The 27371-nt window shown below is 54.5% G+C and overlaps 2 protein-coding genes across 4 annotated transcripts in view; one reads left to right on the top strand and one right to left on the bottom strand.

Moving 5' to 3' along the window:
- The window catches only part of PGS1 (phosphatidylglycerophosphate synthase 1), a 110479-nt gene extending 99352 nt beyond the window's left edge, over positions 1 to 11127 (top strand). For 2 of the 3 annotated variants that reach the window (XR_008619272.1, XM_028499174.2), the window contains one exon: positions 9586 to 11127. The gene's annotated coding sequence lies outside the window, so the exon portion shown is untranslated. The remainder of the gene's footprint in view (positions 1 to 9585) is intronic. The other variant, XR_008619270.1, reaches the window with a different exon arrangement.
- The window catches only part of DNAH17 (dynein axonemal heavy chain 17), a 111358-nt gene that overhangs the window by 63272 nt on the left and 20715 nt on the right, over positions 1 to 27371 (bottom strand). The window contains exons 14-35 of the mRNA XM_024130151.3: positions 26433 to 26541; positions 26013 to 26116; positions 24029 to 24169; positions 22996 to 23139; positions 20954 to 21136; positions 18103 to 18357; positions 16179 to 16348; positions 15430 to 15652; positions 13488 to 13604; positions 13306 to 13392; positions 11819 to 11971; positions 8831 to 9079; positions 7472 to 7594; positions 6009 to 6356; positions 5817 to 5908; positions 5294 to 5420; positions 4390 to 4542; positions 2915 to 3040; positions 2664 to 2771; positions 1910 to 2041; positions 1421 to 1581; positions 649 to 805 (exon numbers count right to left, since the gene is read on the bottom strand). Coding sequence (XP_023985919.1) covers positions 649 to 805; positions 1421 to 1581; positions 1910 to 2041; positions 2664 to 2771; positions 2915 to 3040; positions 4390 to 4542; positions 5294 to 5420; positions 5817 to 5908; positions 6009 to 6356; positions 7472 to 7594; positions 8831 to 9079; positions 11819 to 11971; positions 13306 to 13392; positions 13488 to 13604; positions 15430 to 15652; positions 16179 to 16348; positions 18103 to 18357; positions 20954 to 21136; positions 22996 to 23139; positions 24029 to 24169; positions 26013 to 26116; positions 26433 to 26541 — 3462 coding nt within the window. The remainder of the gene's footprint in view (positions 1 to 648; positions 806 to 1420; positions 1582 to 1909; positions 2042 to 2663; positions 2772 to 2914; positions 3041 to 4389; positions 4543 to 5293; positions 5421 to 5816; positions 5909 to 6008; positions 6357 to 7471; positions 7595 to 8830; positions 9080 to 11818; positions 11972 to 13305; positions 13393 to 13487; positions 13605 to 15429; positions 15653 to 16178; positions 16349 to 18102; positions 18358 to 20953; positions 21137 to 22995; positions 23140 to 24028; positions 24170 to 26012; positions 26117 to 26432; positions 26542 to 27371) is intronic.

Genomic DNA, 27371 nt, shown 5'->3' with positions numbered 1-27371 from the left:
GCTGGCCCCACCCTCAACCTCAAGATGGGGTTCCCTGGACTGTGGGGCTCTGATGGGGGTGGGGCAGGGAGGCCCCATGCAGGCCCGAGCTTCTGATCTCAGTGTCCCCCCGGCCCCCAGGGGCTGCTTTGACCTGACCTCCATGGTCACCTCTCTTCCGGGCCCTTTGAGAGCTGTGGCTGTCCTGCAAAGTCTCCAGTGACCGCTAGGACCCAGCCCCTACCCTATACCCGCCCCTCATGCTACCCCGCCCCCCAAGCTCTCAAAGGCGCTCACTCTGTCTGGTGCCCCCAGTTGCCGGGGACAAGCTTGGAACGTAGGTGGGGAGGGCTTACCTCCCCGGGGGAGGCAGGACGTTTGGGGCTGCTTGTGCCCACCCTGAGAGCCTCTACCAGACACGCTGGTCATGCTGCAGAGGCCCAGCCTCCCAGGAGGGACAAGGCCGCCAGTGGGGGCACCGCCACCCAGCCTGTCCGTCTGGTGGACGCCGTCAGCAAACTGGGGAGCTGGTGCCTCCTGCCTGGGTCCGGCCTGCAGTGTCCACACACCTAGAGCTCACTTGGGGCGTGGAGGCTGTGCCTTCTGAGGGAGGGGCCGTGGGGGGTCCTCCCTGGGGACTCCAGGCCCCCCTGGGCCTGGGACGCGCACCTTGTAGTCCATCTGCTTGGAGCAGTTGAAGACGTAGACCATGGTGGCCAGGGCTCTGCCCAGGTCCTTGGTCGTCTCGGTCTTGCCAGTCCCGGCGGGGCCAGCGGGGGCTCCGCCCATGATCAGGTGGAGGGACTGGGTCAAGGTTATATAGCATCTGCAAAGGACCTCCGATCACCTCGAGGGCGGCAACCCCACAGCCGCCCACTTTCTTTCACTGTGGTTCAGTGACACCCCCCAAGCCCCAAGGAGGCACCAAAGGGAGCCGGTGGGAAGCACTTGTGATGTCACCAAAGAGCAGACACCGTCTTGCCGGGGCGATGCCACCTGGGGGCTGTACCCACCAGGGCGTTAGAGGAGGAGGCCGCCGCCTAACGTAACAGTCACTTCACAGGCACTGACCGTTCGCTCTGAGCAGCTGCTGGTCTGAGTGCGTTTTGCTGTTAAATGACTCGCTTGACCCTCAGCGAGCGGCTGAGGATTTATAAAATAACGTCCCCACTTCGCAGGTCCTCAGAGAGGCTGAGCAACACCCCCAAGGCCATACAGCCAGTGCCGGAGGGAGGGAGGAAGATCCTGGCCCCCGAGTCTGGGTGCCTGGCCGGTAGCAGGACTGAATCTGACCCAAATGCCCGGACCCGTCAGCCTCAGCAGGGCACGATCGGGTCTGACGGCGCAAGGACTCCCGGGGAAGAGCCCAGAGGACAGTGTGAGCCCCCCCGCTGCACTGCTCGGGGCCAGGCAGGCAGGCAGGCGGCCGGTGCGTCCTCACCTGTCGGTGAGCGGGGTGATGACCAGCCGTGGAGTGTTGCCCAGGTACTCGTACGAGTACTGGATCTGGGCATCGCAGATGTTGGCAAAGCAGTGCTGCTTCTCGTCGTCCCAGCGGTGCCGCAGCTGGGACTGCCAGGTGAAGGCCTGCGAGCTCTCCACCTGCGGGAGCAGCAGGCCGGTTTGCCTCCTGAGGCCCCTGACCCGGGGGTGCTCCCCGGCCTCCTGCTCCTCCCGTGGTGCCCACGTCAAGCCTAACTCCGTGCGCCACTGAGTCTCGCTGAACCACGGGCACTCCGGATTGGGCTGCTCGTCCAATCGCTTACCAGGGGTGAGACTACGGGACGAAGGAGGCGGTAGCCGCTGCCCGGAGTAGTGTCACCCGCCTCCCTCAACCCAGGATGAAGCAGCAATAACTGGGACGGGGCGTGGGCTGGAGTCCCAGGCACCAGCCCCCAGCGGGGCTCCCGGCCCTTCCCGGCGCCCGTGCCTTGGCGGTGACCATCTTGGCGACCACATCCCGGGCGTGGACGTCGATGGTGCAGATGGTCATGATCTTCATCCTGTCCCCCGCGCTGAGGTTTCCGACGAGCAGGCTGATGAGCGCGTTCAGCTGACTGATCTGCAGGAGTGAAGGCACCTCGGCTGGGACGCCGATCGCGGGGCGGACTCCGGGCTGGGGGGGGCCCCCACGGCTGGGTAGGGAAGACCCCCGTGCTCTTGTTCACAGCAACGAAACCCAGAAAGAAGCTCTCGCTGTCCCCCAACTGGGGGTGGGGAACGCTGGGGAACAGGCCCCCCCACGGAATATCAAGGAGCCACTAAAAATGGTGTAGAAGAAAATCGGATGCCGTGAAAGACGGCGGACGTTATGTAAACCCAGGATTTTAAAGCTGTGTGGACAGTTACATATTTTTGCCTAGGAATCGATTATATGCACACAAAAAGATTAGAATGTTAGATAAGAATTTGCTGACGGGGTTATATACGGGTGGCGGGGTTTTTGGTTGCTTTCGCTTTTATTTTAAAAATTATCTTTAGTTTCTAAACTTCGAACCAAGAATCTTTTAAAAAGTTAAATCAAAAGAGAATTAAAGTCATGTACTTCTAAAGCGGTTACTCTTGGGCAGAGCGATGTTGGGGGGTGCCAGTATTTGGTTGCTTTTGACCCACAGAAACGGCAGTGGCACAAGGGGGCGCCTCAGAGCAAGAGCTTTGGATGGACATGGGCTGGGGGCACACACCTGTTTCTTGTTGTAATCTTTGATGGCGTTTTCGTAGCCTTCCTCCAGCCTGGCAAACGCCAGGCCCACCTCGGTTGTCCACCAGATCTGGGTGCACGAGAGCGCAATCTGAAGAGAGAGCGGCCCCCGGCCCCCCGGCAACGTGAGCATCGTTCTCAGTGTGACAGAAGAGTTCACATCAGTCAGGTGGCTGCTCTCCGCCCACTGCGGCTAACCCAGGACAGGTGAGCTCCGTCCACCCGGCCCCAGACCTGGGCGGGGTAGTCCAAGATCCACTGCTCCCGTGGCTTCTCCTCGTAGGTCACCACGGCTTCCGGGATCTCGTGGCGGAGTGTGGCGCGCATCCTGTCCAACACCCGGTTCAGCCAGACCTCCACCTGGGGACGGAGCCACAGGGACAAGAGAGGGGTGGGCACAGCTCATTCCGACGGCTTGCTTTGTCATTTCAAAATTAAATGACCATTTGTCATCCTCCTCCTCCTCATCCCAGGGGTAGAAATACCCAGGTTTTCAGAGCAGTAAGAATAACCAGCTTGAAAGATGGGGTCAGCAAGCCCAGTTGTACCCGCAAAACTAGTTGCACTGGGCATTCGTGTGCATTAACTGTTTCTACACAGAGAAGGGAGGGGAAACCAGAGAAAAATCAAGAGGAGAAGATAGTCTACGTCTGACCCTATGAAGTGGTGATGTGCAGAGACGCGGGGCCTGGCCCCCCAGCCCCGCTGCCCCGTGTCCCTTCCTAGTGGAGCCCCCACTAGCTCCCCAAGTGCATCATCTCAGGGTCTTGGATTGTCATGTGGACAAACTTGCTGACGAGCCTTGTGTGTATCTTAAAATACAAAACTTCAACTAACTGCAACCGGGCCGGGGAGGGGGATATCCAAATGAGATAATTGGGTTGGTTTTTCTTTTAAACTACGACAGTGCAGGCAGAGCTCGCGGTAGTTCGTGGTCATGTCTGTAAGCAGTTACGTGTGGGAAGCATCTGAACAAACTGAGGACTGGATCCTGCCACCGGCCTGCCAACCCCATCTGGCCAGGTTCTCCGAATTCAAGTTGTGGGAGCTCGGGTTTTCTTGCGTGCGATTTTTACCCCCCAAGCTGACTTAGCTCTGAATTACATTTTGCTTGGGCTAATGTCAAGATCGATTCGGAGGCTTGATCAATACTTGGGCAAAGAGATTGGGGGAGGGGGGGTGTGGAGGGCAGCCAGGAAGCTTGGTGTCAGCAGAAGGGAGCAGCCTCCTGGGGGTGGGGGGTAAGCTGGAAACGGGGCCGGGCTGCCCAAGGTAAAGGGACCCCTCTGCTAAATCAAAGCAGTAAAGCCCCTTATGCTGAGCAGGGACGAGAACTGGTTGGTTCAGGTGTGTGTGGCCCCCTTCAAAGCGGGGGGCGGGTGCCGCTAACCCTAACCCCTTGGCATTAATAATAATAAATAAAATAATAAAGACTCAGTGGCATTAATACACCTTTTCTCCCCCTCCCTCCCCTCCTTTCTCTTCTTTTTTTTTTTTTTCTCACAATGCACCTCATACTGTGTAGGTAAGGCTGTGCTGGAAATTCTATAGAGAAGCCCCTTAGGCATTTGTTCTGAGAGGCACAGCGGGAAGAGGAGAGATGGGTGGTCCCAGGCTGGGGGCGACAGCCTGCCTGAGGCCGTGTGGCCCTAAGCGCGCTGCACTGCCGTCCTGGGTTGGGGCGGGGGCGTCCATCCGCGCGCACGCACCTGCCCCGAGAGGTCACACTCCCGGTCGAAGTCCACGTACTCGTCCTCCTTGCTGTACATGCCCAGGCCAAACCTGAGCGGCCTCCCGTCGGCGTCGAGGCGGAACTTCAGTTTACACAGGCTGTCGAAGAGCTTGGACAGGTGGCGGCTCACCTGGATTGGGCGGGGGGATCACTGGATTTTGCAGCCAAGGGGTTCAAAGGCGGGAGACACGCAGCCTGGGTCTTCCTCGGGTGGTTTTAAGCATCTTTTTTTTTTTGGCTTATACTCCCCCCCCCCGCCCCCCACCCCCCGCCTCTGGGATGTTGACTGAACGCACTTAGCCAACAAATGGCAAAAACTGCTCTGAGGCGGAACCTTCCGAGTGTCTGTTCCTGAAGATTTCTTTTCCTTGAGAAGGTTCTGTCCCGGGCGTGGGACCCGCGCGCCTACGTCAGACGCTCAGAATCTAAATTGTGGGCCACCCTGTGGCTACCTTCTTGTGCGTCTGGAACTTCATGATTAAAATAAGATACAGTCACTTCCCTTCGCCGGGGTAGCTAACCCTCCTCTCTTGTATTAGAGGAACCTCAAGGGACCTTTTCTTCCTGGTGCCTGGGATTTATTAGGATGAGCGGGCGTGTCTCTCAGAAACGGGCATCTCACCCATTTTCCAGAGGACGCGGACGAGGCTCGGGGAGGGAAGGGCAGGGTCTGAGACCAGTCCCAGGTCTTTCTGTCATGACCCAGCCCCTGGGTGGTTTCAGGGGTGGATGACCTCGTGGAGGTGCCACAGGGACACCTGTGGACACTCGACCAACATCCCAGGGCCACCCGGACATGGAGCCAAGCAGGGACCCCCGCCTGGAGCCTGGAGACCGCACCTCAGGTCGGCCTCTCTTCACAATGCCGGGGGCCCACCTACCTCCACGGGGTCATTTCCGTTGGAGAGAATGTCCAGGAGGTCGGCTGAGGAGACAAAGTAGAACCTTGGGAAAGCCAGTCTTTTTGTCTCTAAATATTCGGCCAAGGCCTTTTCACACACGGCCAACCTTGGGGGAGGAAACAAGGCTGCCGAGTCCTGCTCCACAGAGGGTCTTTTCCAGCCCATCCTTCCACGCGCTAGACGGACAGCCCCGGAGACGCCCAGGCTGTTCACAGCCCCAGTTTGATTCAAATCTGCCACGCTTGTTCTCTGCCAGCCCCTGACCTGGTGGGTGTCCCCAGGTATGATGGGCTACAGTTTAATCTCTGCAGTCAATGCTTCTTCTGAGGCTGAAGGCCCGCTCTGTGGCCGGCGTGGCAGGATGTGGCCTGAGAGCTCGCACTCTGAGGAAGGGGATGCGTTAGCCCACAACCTGGGGCTTTCCCCGTCCTAGCCAGCAAGGGGCACGTGACTCGGGTTTCTGCCACGGTGAAGCCCCGCCCCTGGACCGTGTGGGACCCACCTCTTCTTCAGGTTCTCAAGTTTGTTACAGAGACCAGGTTTGTTGGTGGCTTCGACCACGTTGGGTGTTTTCACCGCCTCCTCCATCAAGGCCTGGGACGAGAAAGGGACCGCCACAGCATCAGGAGCCCTGTTTTCTCCGACGGAGCCATTTCCGAAAGTGCCCAGGCAGGAGCGAGAGAGCTGTGCTCACCTTGAACTCCTGGTCGATGTCGCCAAAGCGTTTGGAGTCCTCCGGCAGCTGGGCGCGGATGTCTTCGGAACCAATGAAGATGCTCTCCAGGTGGCTCCAGGTTCTCTGGACCTCGAACCAGACGGGGATGACCGAGTCCGCTGTGGACAGCTTCTGCTGCCAGCTCGTCACCTCCTTCAGGAAGTGGGACAGGTACTTGGACATCATCAGGTTCTGCAGCTGCACCTGGTTGTCCTCCAGCGTCTCCACCAGCACCTCGTCCGGCTTGAGCGTCATGGTGCCTGTCCGCGGGTGCCGTTCGTGCTCAAACTCCATGGTGGACCAGGTACTATCTAGGGCTTTCAGCACCTTTCGGCGGAACAGAAATCGGGTCAGCAAGTGTCTGGCATGAGGGGCTGAAAAGGACTCAGAGTTTCCTAGAACATGGAAGGAACCCCTTCAGAAAGGAAGGGCTTTTCAGAAAGCCAAAATGTTCATGCCAATGTTATTTACAATGGCCAACAGATGGAAACAACCCAAATGTCCCTCAATGGATGAACAGATCAACAAAATGTGGTGTATTCATATAATGAAATATTATTTGGCCAAACAAAAGACTGAGGCACAGGCACATGCTACAACATGAAGGAAACTTGAAAACATGCTTAGTGAAAGAAGCCAGACACAAAAGCCCACATATTATATGTTTCCATTTATATGAAATGTCCAGAAAAGGCAAACCTATAGAAACAGAAAGTGGGTTAGTGGTTGCTTAGAGCTGGGGTGGGGGGTATGAGAAGATGGGGGGGGCCATAGCTAAAGCGTCTGGGTTTCTTTTTTTTTTTTTTTCAGCTTTTTGAGGAGATGAAAATGTTCTAAAATTGACTAATTCTAATAGGTGATGGTTGCACATATCTGTAAATATGCTAAAAGCCATTGAACTGTACACTTTAAATGGGCGAATGGTATGGTATGTAATCTAGAGGTCGGGGGACGGAGAGGCTGGGGGGCGCCATAGCTAAAGCGTCTGGGTTTCTTTTTTTTTTTTTCATTGCTTTTTGAGGAGATGAAAATGTTCTAAAATTGACTAATTCTAATAGGTGATGGTTGCACATATCTGTAAATATGCTAAAAGCCATTGAACTGTACACTTTAAATGGGCGAATGGTATGGTATGTAATCTAGAGCTCAATAAGTTTGTTTAAAAAAGAAAGCCAAAATGTGACAATTCAAACTCAAAAAACAGGTGAGGAGAGAGGTTTGAATTGCAAAGGAGTCATCCAGAGTTTCCGTGTGTCCTGGAACTGCCCCAGGTACTGGCTGATGGCCTGCCCTCCTGCCCCGGCGCCCCCTTCAGCTTCTCAGAGGGCAGAGGCAGGATGGACCACAAATGAGGGTGCTTCGCAGGAGAGGAGAGTTCCCTAGGGTTAGGCAGGTGGATCGGGTTCAGCATCATCCCCTACAAAACTGTCAACAAAGGATACCTTTTCCATGTCAGACTCTTTCACAGCCTTGTCTACGATGTTTCGGACCTCGTCCTCGTATTTATGCAGGTTCAGCTGGAGTAAAGCCGCCAGGGTGGTCTCATCTGACATTTCAAATTTCACCTACGGGAAAAAAAACAGGCACATTCCACATACGGTCACATGTTCTCCAGTTGAGGGACAGCTTTGTCCTTCACGGAGAGGCAGGCGAGGGAGGAACCCAGGCCATGGCGGGGGCAGTTGGAAACTCCGTGACTTGGGCAGTCACTTCTCCAGGCCTCGCCTCTCCTCCCTGTAAAACTGGTAACAGCAGAGTCCACTGATAGGGGACTGAACAGTGTCCCCCCCAAATTCGTGTCCACCTGGACCTCAGAATGTGACCTTGTTTGGAAATAGAGTCTTTGCAGCTGTTAAGGATCTTGAGATGAAATCGTCCTGGATCAACTGCACGGAACCTAAATCCGATGACAGGTGTTTTCATCAGAGAAAGGGGAGGGAGATTTGAAATGCAGAAGAGGCCACGTGACCTCTGAGGCAGGGATTGGAGGATGCGGCCACAAGCCAAGGATCGCCTGGGGCCACCGGAAGCTGGAAGGGGCAGGGAAGGGCCCTCGCCTAGACTGCCAGAGAGATCACGGTCCTGCCGGCACCTTGATTTCAGGTTTTTGGCCTCCAGAGCCAGGGAGGAGTACACTTCTGTGGTTTTAAGCCCCCCCATGGTGTGGGACTTTGTTACAGCAGTCGCAGGACCTGATCCACCACTTCAGGGAGCTGCCGTGTTGGTAACAGTTGTGGCCAAGTCACAGGTACTATTACTCCAGTTACAATACCAGGTATTTTCACGGTGTCACCCAGTCCTCAAATCCTTCTTGCTGTCACACAGACAGACATTTCCAGGCCCCGATTCCAAGCCTGCCATGGAAACTGGTCTAACCAAGTGATGGAATCGAGTGTCTCTCAATCATGGTTGGGAAAATACCTGCCCGGGTCTCAACAGTCCTCGGTGATGCCCAATTCCTGGGACGTTTTAGTTGCTTGTGGACTCGGTGCTCCTGTGACGCACGGGGGACCCGGGGAGCTATTCCTCCGCCCCAAACTTCCTGAGCCCCAAGGACATTCACCTTACAACCAGAACTGGCTGCATAATTTGAGGGGCCTGGTGCAAATGAAAATGACGGGGTCCCTTGTTAAAAAATTATTAAGGACTTCAACATGGTGGCAGCAGAGCATCCAACCCAGAGCGGGGCCCTCTGAGCGCAGAGCCCGAGCATGCTCAAAGCCGGCTTTATCAGCATCAGCCCCGGCCACCCTGTAGCGAGCTCCCAAGGAGCAGCGCCCTCCTCCCCCGAGGCGCGGTACCTGGGTGGCCTGCATGAGCTGCTGCCAGTGGCGGTTCCGGATGGCGGGGTTCTGCAGCTCACTCACGGCGCGCAGGGACGTGATCATGTTCTTCACGCTGTTGTCCAGCCCCACGAAGGCATCCCAGCCCTTCACCTCCTTGTCCAGGGACCTCACATCCCTGGCGAACTTCTGACAGTCTAGGTCCATCTGCCCGACGTTGATGTTCTTCCACTTGGTGGTCTTCCAGTCATCGATGCTGGTGTGGACCTGAGATGGAAACTCTCACAGTCTCCTCTACTGGGGACGGTTCAGGAAGGCACCTGTGCCACCTTCCTGCCATTGCTCTCAGGGAGCAAAATCCAATGAGCCTTGAGAACTAATGACAGAGCTTGGTCAAGTGGGTGGATACAAGGGGAAACAACAACAACCCAGTTCTATCATGAAAGATTCAACTTAAAAGTCAGCAGTTAAGAGAGATTTTGGCAAAGCGTGGGCCCTGTCACTGCTCACCAGGATCTAGTTCTGTCCCACTTCTTGGTGCAGCCAGGCAAGTTGCCTCGACCAATGGAATGTGGGTGATGCCCGGCACTTGGGGGCAGAAGCGTTGGATTGCCAACGCCTGACCCACAGTTCCCTCCGTCTGCCTTGGCGATGGTGGATGCGTGCGTTGAGCTGCCCAAGGGTTGCTTGGAACTGGAGTGTGGACTTTGCGTGAATGAGAAATACATGTCTGTGGTTGACTACACACGGTTTTTTGTTTTTTTTTTTTTTAGGGCTGTCTGTCACTGCAGAGTAACCTAGCTTATACTGACTGATTAAAAACACCAGAAGATATTTCACTCACGACAGGATGAAACAAGACACAGGCACTACTGGGGGACAACCCTACCAAGAGTGGAGACAGAACCCTGTGAAGCCACAGTCTTTAATTCAGGGTAGGCTGAGAACAGCTGTGAAGCTGGACGGGCCGGTCCTGGAGCGGGTCAGAGGTTGCTGAGACAGGCTTGGGGTGGAAAGACGTGGTCTTGACAGACAGCCATGTCAGATAAAGACAAACAATTGGGGTGTTTACAAGAGGTTTACCTTGCACATCCCAAGACTCCAAACCTTAATCCCCACAGGAATTGATGGCCCTTTCTGGTGGGTTTAAGCTGCTCTGTATCCTGTTGTCATAAAATTGTCCTGGCTAGTTTTGTTTTGGAGAATTTTTCTTGCAACACCCTGACCAGAAATGCTTATCGTTATCTCCTGGGAAAAGTAACCTGTATTCTTGGGTCTGCGCTAAGTGTTGTTTATCGAGGGAGAGTGCAGCATCCTGATCTGACATCACCGACTGTTCAGTAATGTCGTTCATGCACAAGAGACTTGAATACAGTGAACTGCGAAAAAAATAAAGCATCGAGAGGCATCGATGGGTTCTCTCTCTTTGGGGGTGGTTGTGAGGTAGCCTGGGGCTCCAAAGATATTTTTCGCCCTCTCTGTGAGAAATAGGTAGATTCAGCATGGTCAGGATGAAGACATTTACAGCATTTTACTATGATGTAATAAAAAAAAAATAAGATAACTGACAAGACAGAGCCTGCTCCTGGGTGGGGACAGTGAATATGGCTGTCAAGAGGGGAATTCTCCCCGGATTAGCTCATGGAGTAGATTTAACTCTAGCTACAGTCGTAAGAGTTTTCTTTTGGAGGGAGGAGGGTTTGTCAGAGTCTCTGAAGTTCGTTCAAGAGCACAAGACAGAAGAGCTAACACAGACTTAGAGAACGAACTTATGGTCACCAGGAGGAAAGACCAGGGAGGGATAGATTGGGAGTTTGGGATTGACAGGTACACACTGCTGTATTTAAAATGGATATGCGTAGGGACTTCCCTGGTGGTGCAGTGGTTAAGAATCCGCCTGCCGATGCAGGGAACATGGGTTCGAGCCCTGGTCTGGGAAGATCCCAAATGCTGCGGAGCAACTAAGCCCACGCGCCACAACTACTGAGCCTGTGCTCTAGAGCCCGAGAGGCACAACTACTGAGCCCAAGTGCCGCGAATACTGAAGCCCGCGCACCTAGAGCCCATGCTCCACAACAAGAGAAGCCACCGCAATAAGAAGCCCGCGCACCGTTAACAAAGAGTAGCCCCCGCTCGCCGCAGCTAGAGAAAGCCCGCGCGCAGCAACGAAGATCCAACACAGCCAAAAATAAATATATTAACAAAACAAATAAAATGGATACGTGTATATGTATGGCTGAGTTGCTTTGCTGTGTATCTGAAACTACCACAACATTGTTAATCGGCTATACTCGAATATAAAATAAAAAGTTAAAAAAACCCTAAATTGTATATGGAATAAATACTTTAATTTCTCTCAAAAAAAAAAAAAAAAAAAAAAAAGATAACCAGGGAATTCCCTGGCGGTCCAGTGGTTGGGACTCTGTGCTCCCAAGGCAGGGGGCACGGGTTTGATCCCTGGTCGGGGAACTAAGATCCTGCATGCCTCGCGGCATGGCCAAAAAAAAAATAAAATAATAAAGTTAAGCCATTATCCATAAAAAAAAAAAAAAAAAAAGATAACCAACAAGGAGCTACTGTCTAGCACAGGGGACTCCTCTCGATACTCTGTGATAAATGGGAAAAGAATATGAAAAAGAATAGATACATGTATGTGTATAACGGAACCACTTTGCTGTACACCTGAAACTAACACAACACTGTTGATTGACTATACTCCAGCACAAAATAAAAGGAAATAAAAAATAAAAAGAGAGAAGAGCTAAAATATCTCTGGAAATACAGGAGCCAAGAGGTGAGACCGTGGGGAGGTAACACGAGCACATCCGCTGCGGACACACAGCCTTGATACCAGGAGCAGTGAGGCTTCCTGCTCTTCTTTTTGCCTCTATCAACCATCAGAGGCGGCTGTTACGGAAGGATAACGGGAGCGCCCCCTCTTGGTGCTGGGATGCTGCCCGTGGAGCCCCCCCAGTCCCGCCCCCTGAGGCTTGGCGCCCCCCTCACCATGATGATCATGTCCCAGAGCTCCTTCAGCTGGCGGACCTCCTTGTGACAAGCCTTGAGTTGCTTGTAGTCTGGGACTGTGACCTCGAACAGGCTCCCGGGTTTGCACAGAGCCTCCATGGCGCCCTCCATGGCCGCGATGCTCCTTTGTTGCTGGGGGCGCGCAGAAGCCGGTGCGCAGGGTGCCGGCACTCAGTGGGGCCTTCCCCGTCTCCCCCGCCGCGTCCCCGTGAAGCCCAGAGCCATCAGCACGCTGCCACAGCCAACACCACGCACGCAGGGGGGCGGCAAACCTTCCAGCTGGGCGGGCAGCGGCCTCCCCGCCCGCCCCCAGCTTCTCCTCCGATGGGAGGGTGGGTCATCTCGGCGAGCCCAGGTGTGAGGACTGACTCTTAATGGACGTGGCATGAACGCCAGACTTCCTCCTAACATTTCCTGACTTCCCAGAATCTCCCCCATTCTCTCACTGTATATAGTTGTATTGTATTAAAATGTATATAAGTAATGCTTGATTGCTTTGAAAACTAGAAAAATCTAGATAAGCAATAAGGAGATTTGTCCTGAGCCCCACGACTAAGTGCGGGCAGCTGCGAAAGCTTTGGCGTGGAGTGTGTACCACGCTCAACTGGGTACACAGGGGGGTCCCGAGTGTTTGCACCCTGCCTTGTGGGCCTCTCTCACCATGGACATGGTTCCTAAACAGACTTGACAGGGGAGCTCTTCAAAGAACCTAGCCTGCGTCCATGGCTAAGCGCTCGGGGTGCTCGAAGGAGAGAATGGTGGCGTCTATGCTGTGGATTGGGGGTGTGACTGAGAAAATGCCCGTGGAGAAAGGGCAGGATCCTGGCCTCTGGGAAGGGTGGGCTTCGTGGCTGAGCAGGGCAAAGAGCAGAGGCTCGGGGGAGGGAAACTGTGGGGTGGCCCTAAAGGACATCTTGGGGTTCCCTTGAGCTCACGCCTGTGGTACTGCAGTGTGGTCGAGGTGTGGGCTGGGGCCCGGGCACAGTGGGGGCAAAGCACTGTGCCAGGAGCACTGCGGTGCCCCCCTGTGCTCCTGGGGGCCCCCCAGGCCCCACGCACCCCAAACGCCCCTGCCAGGTGGAAGTCCATGGGGCCTGCACATCGGACACTGACCATGAACTTGGGCAGTAGGAACCAGGGGACACAGGTGAGGCTTGGCTGCACGTGGCGAGTCAGGGAGAAGGTGGTGCCAGGGAGCCGGGTGAGTGCAAAGCCCGAGGGGACAGCGAACTGCTGAACGTGGGGACCTAGGAGGGGGAGGCGGCTGAGCCACAGGGTGGGTTTGTGAGGCTCGTAGGATATTCAGATGTGCACACACACGCACAAACATACACGTGTATACGGCCCCGAGCCCAGTCGCATCAAGGCCGTATTTCTGGGCTCATGAGAACGACAGCTTGAGGAAGGATGAGAAAGCGCCAGGGTCCCCAGAGTTACCACCCCGTCTCCTCCTTGAGCAAAAGTACCTTATTGAGGGACTTGTAGGGGTTGGGGTCGCTGAAGCTGAATGGGGCTTCTTGCCTGAACTTCTCTCTGAACTCGTGCTGCTTCAGCTGCAGGAGGACCACGTGGAAACCATCAGGCTCCCGCCCCAGGGCCCAGCTGGGGTGCACGCTGTGCCCCGCCCCACCCCCTGAGGCCGTGGTACCTCAAACTGCTGGCACTTCCGTCGCAGGATGCTGACCTCGTTGGCCTGCAAGGGTGCCACGTTCTGCTTCACCTGGATGGCCAGCTTCTTGGTGTTTGTCCACTGCTCCAGCAGTTCCTACACAGGCAAAGGCCAAGGACCACTCCTTTTCCTGCTCTTTTAAAAATTTTCTACTGTGAAATAATTACAGACTCAGGGGGAGTTGCAAAAATAGCACGGAGTCCTGTGTGCCTGCCCCCAACCTCCCGTGGTGGTGGCATCTCACAAAGCGGAGGCTCGATACCCAAACCGGCATCCGACACTGGGGCGTTTCTGTTAGCAGGTGATGGAAATTGTCGGTTTTCACCCTGTGTTTTAAGCTGAATCCACGTGTGCGTGCTGTGTGCATGCGTCGTGGGCGTGTGCAGTCCTAGGCAATTTTATCTCATGTACGGATTCCCATAACCCCCGCCGCGATCCACATACCTCGCTGTCCATCACCGTGAGGGAACTGTCTTGTGTTACCTCCTTGTACCTGTACCTGCACCCAGCACCGCCGCCACCTGCCACCTGGGCAGCCACTCACCTCTCCTCCATTTCTACGATTTTGTCACGGCAAGAATGGCTTTAGCAGTCAGACAAATTTTTGTATTTTCCAAGTTCTCCACACTTGGGCAAATATTGTACTTATTATAAAATACTTTAAAGAAAAAAATCCCAGCCCCCAAATTCTTTACCCACAAATAGACATTGTTTCACATTCTTCTACGATTTAACTAACAATCTCTGTTGGCAGCAACACACCTCAAATGTTTGTCAGAATTTTTATCTCACCACTCGCCCTGTCCATGGCCCTGGAGCCCCTGGGGCCCGGCCACAAACACTTCGAATCCTGGTCCTTAGCTGAGCCCCGGGCGGGGCAGCTGGGGCAAAACACAACTTGCTCTAAAGCAGGGCCCGGGCAGCACGAGATCACCGCGGAGACCACCGCGGCCAGCGACACACAATCCTGTCACCCCTGTGCTGTGGGGTCTCGGGCACTGGCTGGAGTTAGTGCCTCCCAGCAGGGGGAGTCAGGCCTGTCTGACCAGGCTCAGAGCCAGGGCAGAGAAGTGGGGGGCAGCCGGGTCTGGGAGGAGACAAACTCCAGGGGGGTGGCTGGGCCGTGCTTCAGGACCCAGCTTCTGCACTGCCACCGCTCCAGCCCAGCTGCACATACAGCTGCTCTGACACCGACAGCTGACGCTCTGCGAATTAGCTGTAAAGCACTGGGCTTTTGGAAGTCCCCTTCAGCCTCCCTGCTGTGGCCCACCTGTCCCACGTGGGGACGGGGCCGGCTGTGGGCCTTCTGGGTTGGGGGATTCCCAGAGCAGCTGCCCCACTGCCCTACCGGGGCGCCGGCCCAGGCCTCACCCGGTCAGGTCTTTGCTGATCCCATCCTTTTTTTTTTTTTTTTTTTTTTTTGTGGTACGCGGGCCTCCCTCTGCTGTGGCCTCTCCCGTTGCGGAGCACAGGCTCCGGACGCGCAGGCTCAGCGGCCACGGCTCATGGGCCCAGCCGCTCCGCGGCATGTGGGATCTTCCCGGACCGGGGCATGACCCTGCATCGGCAGGCGGACTCTCAACCACTGCGCCACCAGGGAAGCCCTGACCCCATTCTTGGTCCCCCATCCCTCGTGCCCAGGCCCCTGCTGCGCTCAGGAGGAGGTGTGGGACTTGAAGGCACTTTTTATCCACTGAAACTCCAATCAAATGGAAGAGCTACTGCCCTCCCCCCTTTGGAGGCCACCTCACTGTCCCCTCGTCTCCAGAGAGCCCCTGTCCTCCCACCCTGCCATTCCACGGGGACCCCATGTCTAGAAGAGGAGGTCTAGCCTGCAGGCTCCGGGTCACAAGAGCCCGCCCTCCTCTGGCCCTGCCCACAGCTCCAGCTCCCCCAGCGGGGGCCCCCCAGGCCTGTTTACCTGAAGCTTCACGTGCGTCTCCTCGGGCATCTCCTCCCCATAGGACTTGAGCAGCTCGATGGTCTGCTTCAGGGGCTCAAACATGTTGTCGGTGGCCATCTGCCTCTCCTTGACCTTCATCAGATGCCCCATCACCTCCACGAGGCCGTCATAATCCCCCTCCTTGAGAGGCTTCGTCAAGCCCGCCCTGGAGACTTTCAGGAAGGCTTCTAAGTCCGCGAGGCTGGTGGGTGAGAGGCCGCCTGTGATGGGTGCCTGCCCAGCACCCCCGTGCCTCACCGGCTCGACTGGTCGGCGAGTCCCGCATGCAGCCACGTCTCAGGGCAGCCTTTGCTGGGCCTCCCGGACAGAAGAGCTGGATTACACGCTCTCCTGGCTCCACGCCCCTTCCGGCCCCGACCCCACCTGTAACTGCACAGGTACCACCCGCACGTTTCACGCCAGGCTTCCCTGCCCGACTCAGGGCTCCTGAAGGGTTCCTTGGCATCTGTCGCCCAGACACGGTAAGTGCTCGGTAAAGAAGCAAAGACCGAGGGACCAGGGCCTCCACGCCCTGCCAGGTGACACCTTCCTGCTGGGACCCGCCCTCCGTGGGGCTGCCGGCCTCTGAGCCTGACCTTCACCCCAACACCCACCCGGTTTGGGGGAGGTGTCCAACCGGTACTTCACGGAAGGCCGCCTGCAGGTGCCCCTGGCACGTGGCTCTCTGGGGGCACGATCAATGTCAGGCCAGAGGTCCTGGTGCCCACCTGCTGACCACGTGGTTGCTCAGGTGCCGCTTGAACGTGAGGCTCCAGCGCTTGATGGTGTTGAGGAGGGCCTGCTTGAGGGGGCGGCAGTCACACTGCAGCCAGCCGTTGAACACCTTGGTGTTCTCGCACTTGGACACCTCCTCATACAGCTTCTCATAGGAGTTGATCTGGAAGACACAACCCCGTTCACCTGTCGGGCTGCCGGGGCCAGGGGCTGGGGCCAGCACAGCACATGTGTGTGTGGGAGGCCCTTACGAGGCACTAGTTTCCTTCTCCCAGCACCCTCGGGGTCCCCTGCGGCCCAGCAGTCTATCCCCGACACGGGACAGCCTGTCAGAAAGGGACGTCATCGGGCTTCCCTGGTGGCGCAGTGGTTGAGAGTCCGCCTGCCGATGCAGGGGAACCGGGTTCGTGCCCCGGTCCGGGAGGATCCCACGTGCCGCGGAGTGGCTGGGCCCGTGAGCCATGGCCGCTGAGCCTGTGCTCCGCAACGGGAGAGGCCACAACAATGGGAGGCCTGCGTATCGCCCAAAAAAAAAAAAAAAAAAAAAAAAAGGGACGTCATCGAGCAAGGCCAGCAGGGCTTCTGAAAAGAGCAGGCCGAAAGTTTCAAGGGCTGAATGGGGTCCCGGGCGCCCATGGGGCACCCCTTAACTCTCTATGCTGCTGCACGTCCTCGGGCTCTCAAGCTCCACCAGCCAGCTGTCCCCCCACCCCATGTGCATCTCCCCTGTGGCTGGGTCACCCTCACCGAGCTTCAGGAAAAGAGGTGAAGTTTTGTAAATTCGCTATGTTTTCTCATGTCCTATATCCTGGTTTTTTTGGCCGCACTGCACGTCTTGCAGGATCGTATCGTAGTTCCCTGACCAGAGATCGAACCCAGGCTATGGCAGTGAAAGCTCTGAGTCCTAACCACCAGACTGCCAGGGAATTCCCATCATGCTCTACATTACTGATGCTCTGGTACTGGAGGCCTCGCTGACCCTGGAGGGACTGCCCCTTCCCCCTGGCTGGCTAAATCCTAGAGATGGCAGAGAACCCCCCAGGACCACACCTTTCATATGCAAACAACCAACCAGAGCTCACAACCCAACCGCCTCCTCTATGGGGCTCTCACACTCCAGGCCACTGTCCACCTGCCCTAATCACCCCAGGGCCAGATTCCTGACAACCCGGGACAGCCAGTATGCCCCTGAATCACTGAAATGATTCAAACTAGCCCATCCTAAGCCTGCTTGCCCCGCCTTGCCCATTCTTTCCCATGAAGACCACAGTTCAGGCTCTCAGCCACGCTTTCCCCTCATTCCCTCGGCCTCCTGCCTGACACTGGTGCCTCCCCGCATGGCCCTACGTGGCATGGAGTGCCCCCCTCCTCATGGGAGCCGTGAGTCACAACCTCTCTTTTCACAGCAGGCGTCTGCTGATCTGTTGGTCTCTCCATACTTGAATTATAATAAAACTTACATTTAAAAAATGTTCACCCTGGACTTCCCTGGTGGCACAGTGGTTAAGAATCCACGTGCCAATTCAGAGGACATAGGTTCGAACTCTGGTCCGAGAAGATCCCACATGCCGCGGAGCAACTAAGCCCGTGCACCACAGCTACTGAGCCCGTGCTCTAGAGCCCACCAGCCACAACTACTGAGCCCGCGTGCCACAACTACTAAAGCCCGCGCGCCTAGAGCCCGTGCTCCACAACAAAGAGAAGCAACCGCAATAAGCCCACGCTCCACAACGAAGAGTAGCCCCCGCTCACCGCAACTAGAGAAAGCCGCGCGCAGCAACGAGGACCCAACGCAGCCAAAAATAAATAAATAAAAATGTAAAAAAAAAAGTTCACCCAAGTTTTAAATCAAGTCCAGTGCCCCCCACGGCAGGGATTCTGGAGGTGAGGAAGCCGGTGGGTGAGGTTCACACGCACCTGCTGCTGGAACTGGGTGAGGGTAGGCGGCATCTTGGGGAGGGTCTCCTCGGCCTGGGGGTCCAAGTCCTCCGGGCTGATGGCGCGCCCATAGATGAGGAAGTTCTTCATGACCTCCTGGGGGTCGTCCATCCACAGGTAGGCGTAGCGCTCGAAGGAGTCCTGGTACTCCTCGGCCTCCTTTATGGCGCTGAGGACCAGGTTGGACATCTCCTCCCGCATCTCTATGAGGTCGGTCATGTCTTCCAGGTCGGTCTGCAAGGGGCAGGAGGGGCGCAGATGGGTGAGCGCTTCGCCCGTGGTCTCCCCGCCCTGGAGAGTGGCTCCCTGTTGGTGCAAGTGTTGCTAACCTCTCAAGATGGGACGCGGGGACGTCTGCAAACAATGCTTGCAACGTTCTCCCGTGAGAAGATACACCGGACGTGACTTTTGCCAGGCAAACCCCAGGACGACTCACACATGGCTTCATTCATTAAGTAGTTACTCAGCATCTGCTATGTGCACGCAGCGGGAGGGGGCCCTAGGGGTGTCGACAGGGCTCATGGGGATGTAGAGAGCCCAGGAGTGGGGTCAGATGTTCATCAAAAAAATCACAGAAACGAGACACCACGACTCTGACCCTTGCATTCAGGTGTAACAGGGAGGAGGTTGGGGACAGCTCCCTGAGGAAGTGACCATTGGTCTGAGAGCTGATGGACTGTAGGTAAAGAGCAAGAGTAGCAACAAAGCACATGCAAAGGCCCTGTGCTGGGAGGAAGCAGGTGTTTGAGGACCTGAGTGGAGACCACATGGATGGCCAGAGTAGGAGCACGGGAGGCCCGGGCTGGACAGGATGTTCTGAGTTTCAAGTGACAGAAAACCCAACCCAAATTGGTGTTAGCGAAAAGGCAGCGATGGCCTTATGTAACTGGAGAATCTCAAGGTGGAGGGTGTGTATTAACCATGTTTTTAAAATTTCCTGTATCTTAAGAAGCTTTGGCATCTTAAAAAATCTTGCTGGCTGGGGAGAGACTGCCCCTCGCAGGGCCAGCCAATTCTAAGAGAGCAAAGGGCTGGGGTGGGAGCACACCTTTCACGTGAAACCCAGCCAATCCCCCAACCGCCTACTTTATCCAACTAACCCTCACGCTCCAAGCCCATGTTCCCCCTGCCCCATCGCCCAGGGCCGGGTACCAGATAACTGGAGACGACCCCCATAGCCCTGAGCCGCCGCCCTGCAGACTGGCTGGCCCCGAGCTGTTTCCCTGGTCCTGTCTTGCCTTCCCGCAGAAAGGCCAGCAAAGCCTCTGGCCTGGGCTTCGCCCTCCGTCCTGCTTCTGCTTTCTGACCAAACCTGCTGCCTCCCCCGAGAGCCCGAGTAGCCAGCCGTGCTTCTCCTTGCCGGGGGAGCTGTGAGCGACATTAACGTGTTCTATCAATGGCACTGACCTCCCCCTGTTGTCACTCGGTCACTTCTGTACATTAAAATCTCACGGATACAAATGGGACCAGAGCGGGGCGTGCACAGCCTGGGGTGCGGCCTGATCACCGGGACCCTTATCCTGCTTTGCTCTGTCCTGTTCGCCACGCCGAGCCCCTCAGGACCCGGGGGCGGGTGCAGGAGCCCCGGATGCGCGTCCTCTCAGATTCTGGAGCACACGTGGGAGTCCAGCTCTGTGCCGGGTCTATTCTTGGGCTGACCACCGGTGGCACAGTTCACTTTATTCTGAGCTGTGGAACAGCTTGCTGCGTGCACTTGGGCCGGAAATACCACCTTTTTGCGGCTCAGGAATCCTCAAGCCATTCTCTCTGCCTGGAAATCCCCTTCCACCCTTCAAGACTCAGAACGCACGCACGTCGGTTCCTCTGGGAAGCTGTCCTTGACCTTGCCAGGTATTTCCTCATGTCCTCACATCACTACATTCACTCACAGATGCACACGTATGCACACATGCCTCTGTCCATGATAGCACAGAGCAGCTTGCTGTAAATATTTGTTATCACAAATAATACGCGCCTGTTATCAAAAAGTTCAAATGAGGCAGAAGCATATGAAATAAAAAGCTCCCTTGGCATCCCCTGTCCTCCTACCATCCTCACCCCCATCCTGTTTCCCAGAAGCAAGCACCCTTAACCAGTTTGGAGTGTATCCACAGGAGGGCAGGCTTTTGTTTTGTTTAAACGAATGAAATCACATTCTAAACACTGTTCCACAACTTAAACACTTAATAACAAACGTGTCACGAGCAGCTTTCCATCCCGGGCTCCCTTCTGGGACTCATCGGATGCCTTTGTCTGGATGGGCCGGAATCTACTGAAGGACACCTGTATTTGATGGTCATTTAGGTCTTTTCCAATTTTTGTTTAACTGCCCCACAAACCATGCTCCGACAAACACACCTTCTCAGACCTCCCTTTGGCGGGGGGTGGGGCTCAATTTCCCACGCCTCTGCATCCCCAGGATCTGATCTGACTGCATTTTACATGTCAGATGCGCATTAGGTGTTTAATGCATTCAGAGCAAATGGGTGCGGGAGCCCACGCAAGGCACATTTGTCAAAGAGCCTGCATGCTCAGAGGATCACAGGGTTTAAATTACGGGAGGGAGTGAAATACCAGGGAGGGTGGGGACGCAAACTTGGCGTCTTATTGGAGGTGGGGAGGCGTCAGGGGAATGACAACCAGGTCGACCGAGGAGAAGCCGCTCTGGGGAGAAAGATGGGAGCTCAGGAGTGGAGGGAGAAATCCGGGCCACCGTCCTGGGGAGCCCGATGGAATGCAAGCCTCTGGGCTCCTCTTCACATTCAGGACCCATTAGGGGTAGCAGTTGGTGGCAGGGAAAGGGGTGGGGCCGTACCAAGCCCAGACTGACCTTGTAGTTCATCCTGCCCTTGGCCAGCCTGGGGATGAGCTTGGCTGCATGGTAGACGTCAGTGACCAGGCTCCCGATCAGCGCCAGGAAGCCTCGGTCCCCGCCCACCTCCAGGGACGGACTGAAGACCAGCCCATCCTCGTCCAGCTCCATGCGGACCTCAAACAGCGGTGCGATGCTCTCCTGAAACAGGCCGTCATGGGGTCAAAGCCTTGCCCTCGGCTGAAGCATCTTCAGCGCCCGGACGTTCACCCCAGCACCAGACAAGGTATATGGCTAACTCCTGCTGGCTGGGGCCACTGCAGAGAACACACTTCCTGAGGGCCCTTGAGCGAGAACTACACAACCAAATGCAACGCCATCGGGCCAAATGCAGGTTGGGTGCCGGGGCGGGATACAGCAGGGATCGTGAGTGCCGAGGAGACCCGTTACCTCCGTTCAAAGCCCAGATCTGCTACCGTCTAGCTGCGTGGCCTTGGGCGAGACCCTCGGCCTCCCAGTTTCCCCAAATACACAAGGTGAGTACAGCTGCTTATAGGACGGAGGCAATCAGCGCCCCCATCTCTTTGGGTTACCGTGAGGGCTAGAGGGGCGGCTAACACACAGAGCGCGTGGGGTGGTGGCTGTCTCAGGTGTAAGTGTCAGCAGCTGTGGCCACAGTGCTCAGTGGGGCAGGGGCAGGGAGTGTCACAGACAGGCAGGATGGTCTCCGCTGAGCTCCAGAAAGGACAAGCCCTCATGTCCCTTGGAGGCTCTGTTTCTAAAGCACACACGCCATACCCCTGTCTATTCCCTCTTGGGAGGATCCCTCTTGTGAGGCTGCGAGGCTGAGGTGCAGCCTCATGTGTAAGGGGACAGGGTAGAGGCTCGCCCAACATACCGGCGAGTCTCAAAGCGTGGGCCAAGGCCCACGGGTGGCCTCGGGACCTGCTCCACGGCCACTGATCTTCCTCCAGACGTAGTCCCGTGCTGGCCCTGTGGGTGGCTGGCTTGAGAGACCCCTGGTTCTATGACTGAGGAGCGGGGGGGTCTGCACTAGTGCCTGAGTGAGTTGCTAAGTGGGAGAGGTCAGTTGTCACAAACTCAGGTGACCAGACTTTTCTAAAGCCTCGGACTCAGGGGGCCGCTCCCGCTGCTTGGCTGCTTGCAAATACGGGCACTCCCTGGGATTTTTTGAGGGTGCTTTGCTATCAGGGTCTCATCATGCTTTTGATTTGTGACTCTCCTCTCTTGGTAGTGATGAATTAGTTTATAAGTTTACTATAAGTTAGCTACCTTCATCGCTGATACCGTGTCACTGTGCCTTGCCTGGTGAGACTTAACAGTTAGTTGGTAATGCTGACTACTTTCATCAACAGAATCTGGGGTCTGTGATTTTCTGGTGACAATCGCCCTCTGCAGCTCGTGTAAGGGCATCTCACTGCAGTGGCCACCATCCTTTCCTGCGGGTAGGCTTGGCGGGGAGAGTGTCTTTCATCTTGCCCTCCTGGCAGTATTTAAAATCACTCGGGAACCATTGTAGTGAAAAGGACATGGGCAGGGAATAGCTCTTGGAGAATGGGCTGGGATGCAAGTAACCAGCAAATCCACTTTGCTGACCTGGTTTAAGCTTCTACTCAATTCAGCAGAGGGTTGAGCGGATTAGTGGCTGACGTTGCCGATAGGAGGGCACCTCCCACTCCCAATCAGCATAAGGAGGGGGCAGTGGTACCTGCTTTTCCTCACCTGGCAGCAGCATAGGACAACTCAGATCCCTGTCGGTGTTCTATAGCCCACTTACGCTGCAGCATATTTAAGGACCAGATGTCCTGAGCACCTGGGACTGAGCGGGGTCCCAGGACGCAGGACTTTCAGGTTTAAAATCGGGACGAGTTGGTCACCCTGGGAAGACTTTAGTAAGTCTGTTCATTTGTAACATGACAGTCTGTTCTTTCACCAGGAAACCACAGATTATAGATTCCAGCGTAAACCTTTCTCATATTTATAATATCATAATACACATATATGTATATGCATATATATATCTCACATTTGGAACTTACATCTACAACCATGTTGTCCATTAGGTAATTTAGAGACTTGCGAATGAAACGGTCAAATTCATCCAGGACCATGCTGTCAACGTAGTTGACATAATCCTTCCAGGACTGGCTCGTCGTATTGGCTCTGAAGAGTTCCGCATTTTCCTGCAAACAGAACCACAGGGCTGGCTGTCGTTTCACCGGTCCACCTGTTCCCTCTTTAGGCAATTTATTCAACAATTCCCTGGGCCACCCTCATCCTTGTTCACACCCTCCACACACAGTGGTCTGCTTTTGGCTTCCTGAAGGCTCCAGGCTCTTCCCACAGGCTGCTCCCTCCCATTCATGCCAGATGTGGCTTCTTCTCATCTTTTAGGTTTCAGCTCAAATGTCAGCTCCTCACAAAGGCCCTTCTTGACCACACCCCGTTCATCTCAGGTTTGGTTCCTGTCCCTGCCCCCCGACCTGTGTTCCCTCTAGCAATGCGTTATTCGTGCCTGTGATGGCACAGATGACAATTCTGAGTTATTTTGTCTTTGGTCTGTACCTCCCCCCTTGAGGCCAAGCATCTTGAGAACAGGGATTGACTGTCCTTGCCACCATTATACCTCCAGCACTAAGGAGTATGCCTGGAACAGAGCAGGAGCTGGTGGGTGGATGGATGCATGGATGGCTGGGTGGATGGATGTATATTTGGGTGGGTGGATGGATGGATGTTTGGGTGGGTGGATGGGTGGATGTTTGGGTGGGTGGATGGGGGCGGATGGATGTTTGGGTGGGTGGATGGGTGGGTGGATGGATAGATGAAACTGTAGGACACTGACTGCTACAGGAAAACACAAAGATGACTGTGACTCAGTCTGTACCCAGACACGTGACAAGAGGAATCAGGTTTCCGGGTGAGCAGTTAGCAGGGTTTGCTACTGGAAGATCGGACTCCTGGATTAAAGGTCTTAGACGCCTAACGTTTTCTGAAGCCTCGAGCTCTCCCTCCTCCCTCCCCGGCTGCTGAGAGCCCATGGCCTCTCCAAGGCCCTCCCGGGCAGCTCCTTACCATGACCATGGACTGGATCTTGAGGCCGGCGTCCTTGACCGCGGTGTAGCGCTTGTTGAGGTTGGCCACCCTCCCGTCCAAGTCTAAAAGGGCCTCTTTCTTGTTGTCCTTCCTTTCAAACATTGGGTTGGCCGACCAGTCCTGGAGGGAAAAAGTGAGCGGGAGAAAAGTGTCTGGAGAAAAAGCTTCTGGTCCTACTCCCTCCTACACAGCCTTTAGAGTGAGTGTCCCCATCCTAGGGTGGCCTCGCAGAGGCCAAGGGGCCGCTGAGGACTGTTGGCCAGAGAGCCTCCAATGATGTGACTCAAAACCAACCAGGGCCTTGGAGGACCACAGAGAGACCCCTGTGCATGTTCCCCAGTCAGGCCCCAAAGGAGCCCCTCTAGGGGAAGGAGCATCTGACCCTCTTGCTGGGGAACCTCAGGAGCTGGGGGTGAGGGGACATGGCAGCCAGATCTGGAGACACGTGTGGAGATGCTCAGAGTCCAGGCCCGAAAGGGACACACAGGAGAGAATGAGTGACTGGAGAAGGCACCCGGGGGCTGAGGAAAGGTTGCCATTTTCGGATTGAAAGTACTTTATGGATCCAGGGAACATTAACAAAAGGAGACACACGTCTGGATACACTCTGGTGACATGTCTGAACCCTGAAGATGACCAAGGACTCTACCTACCTCTGGACGGAGAGAACAGGAAAGTCAAAAAATATCTTTCAAAGGAAATATCAACTATATCAGCAAAGGGAAGTCATACCTTTGTCAGCTTTTTCAACATTGAGGCTATAAGCAGGGGTGGCTGTGGCCTGAACTGTGCCTCCTCCCACATATTTACATGTTGAAGTTCTAACCTCTAACATCTCAGGATGTTACTGCATTTGGAGAGAAGGTCTTTAAAGAGGTGATTAAAGTGAGGTCATTAGGGTGGGCCTAAATCTGATATGGCTGGTGTTCTTATAAAAGGAGATCAGGACATAGACACAGAGGGACGACCGTGCGAGGACACAGGGAGAAGACGGCCGTCTACACACCCAGGAGAGAGGCCTCAGAAGAAACCAACCCTGCTGGCACCTTGATCTCAAACTTCTAGCCTCCAGGACCATGAGACAATAAATTTCTGCTGTTTAAGCTGCCCAGTCTCTGGTCCTTTGTTATGGCAGCCAGAGCAGACAAGTACAGGGATGCTTCTAGACTACTGAACGAAAAGGACCATATTAAAAAATCCTTTACTTGGACAAGACAGCTATAGGTGAGATCCAAAGAAAGATAGTTTTGGAAAGCAAGGACTCAGAAAGTAGGCCATCAGCGCACCCTTTCTGAGGCAATTACTTGAGGAAATAGTCTGATTGAAAGAAAACTGAATCAGAAAAAAAGTGGGGTGAGCAATGGCTTTTGCTTACAATGTATTGAGTTAAATCTAAGTGGATGGTGATGAAATGAACGTCAATTGTAACGAAGGAAAGAGTTTCACACCGTGATAAGTCAAAGGGGTCTCAAAACAGAAGAGGTGTTTTCTAATGAACAAACTAGCGCTGGCCTACGGCAGATGTCTGCAAATTCAGGCACTGATGACAAACCATGGTGGGGGAGGGTAGTGCTAGTGAAGACTTTCCCCCAGTTTTCTGGATCAGGCTTGAGAGCGAGGACCTGTGCTGCTCTGCGTCGAGGGATGAGTGTGTTCCCGGTGGGGCTGAGTCTGAGCGCGTCTCCACCCCCACCCTCGTTCCTGGCACCCGCCTGGCAGAGGAACCTGCCCACACACTTGCTGAGCTCCACAGACCCAAATGGAATGGAGCTCTGCAGAGTGATCAGGGGCTCTTCTGCCTCGGGGCCACCCTGACGTCACCATGGTACAGCCCAGAGCCTCACACAGCAGGCCCCCACTGCCTTGGGCACTTTCCGTGATCATCTCCGAGGGGGCCCGTTTCCCCAGGACCCTCTCCGGGGTCCCCATTTAAGCCCCGCTCTGTGCTTTGCAGGTTACTCACCTTCATGGCCTGGGAAATCCCCTCTGTGTTTTGCTTTGCTTTTTGTATCCTGTTCTGCAAGTTGTATAGCATTTCTCGCATCTCTTGAATATATTCAAACACACCTAAAATAGAAGCATAAAGGGATCTTACAAAATGAACGATTTAGCAAGGGCTGGCTTAACACTCATTATTACAACACAATGCTCGGCGAGTCTGTCCGCTTCTCTGGAGCCTGAAGCAGAGGAAATCGCAGAGAGCTTCCTAAAAGGCAACGCTGAGGAATAAAGCACAGCGTGTCTCCGGAAACAGGGCCTCCCTATCCCCATGTAGGTGGATCACTAATTCCAGAGGAACTCCAGATGGCCGACGGGTTGGACCCGCCCCTCCATCCCCCTCACCCAAGTCTAACCTAAGGAGAAATGAACGTCGCCTTTGTACCTTTGCCATTCCAGAATAAGGTCGTCTCAGCGTCCAACAATTTGACATCGATTGCTTCCAATTCTGACTTTATCAGTGGAAATTCTACATCCTTCACAGTGGTCTTTATCTGCAAAACAAGGGCTACAGTTTCAGGGCCTTTGTTCCAAATCCAAGCAGATTTAAAATCGCCTCCTGGTAAGGGTGTTTATTACTCAATACCAACCAAACCAATTACAGTTAGTGTTATTTAATTGGGAATTATGTGTACATCAAAGTTCAGGAGATTCCAACTTTTAAAATTATTTTTTATCACCAAGGATTTATGTATATACTTAAATCCTAATCACCCATGTTATGGGGTAGAAAGAGAAGGAAATTCACTAATGCAAAAACGGTACATACATAATCCAAAACTTAAAATATCTGGCTTAGAATCATAAAAAGAAAATCAGAGGAATACACACTGGTGATTGGGACACTTCTGGGGCATTTCTCAGAACATCACCTTGCCTAGGATCTAAGGCTCAAAATGTGATTATACAAAGGAGGTCCAGGATCTGTGGAGAAGCTGTTTCACTTGTTAAAGCATCAGAGTGAACGGAAGGGTAGGTTCCATACAGGCTTGATACGGGTCTACCCTGAGCTAAGAAATTCAGGTAACACTCGAAAACCTCAATTCACAGAACAGAAAAAAAAAAAGACAGAGTGTGTATACAGTTTTTATCAATTACTCCTTTAAATAACAAGCACCAGCTGTGCTTTGGAATATTGTCCTATCTGGCAACATTTTGATTTACATGTACGTCTTCAAGGACAGGTCTACTCTCTAAAGTGAGGGATGTACATAGAATTTAAATTGTACATTAGATGCTATGTGCCTTTCACAATAATCCTTTTTTTTTTAAACATCTTTATTGGAGTATAATTGCTTTACAATGGTGTGTTAGTTTCTGCTGT

The sequence above is a fragment of the Physeter macrocephalus genome, chromosome 14 (genome assembly GCF_002837175.3).
Source record: "Physeter macrocephalus isolate SW-GA chromosome 14, ASM283717v5, whole genome shotgun sequence".
NCBI lineage: Eukaryota > Metazoa > Chordata > Mammalia > Artiodactyla > Physeteridae > Physeter > Physeter macrocephalus.
Note: the sequence above shows the minus strand (reverse complement) of the source record. Positions and strands in the feature narration are given on the sequence as shown.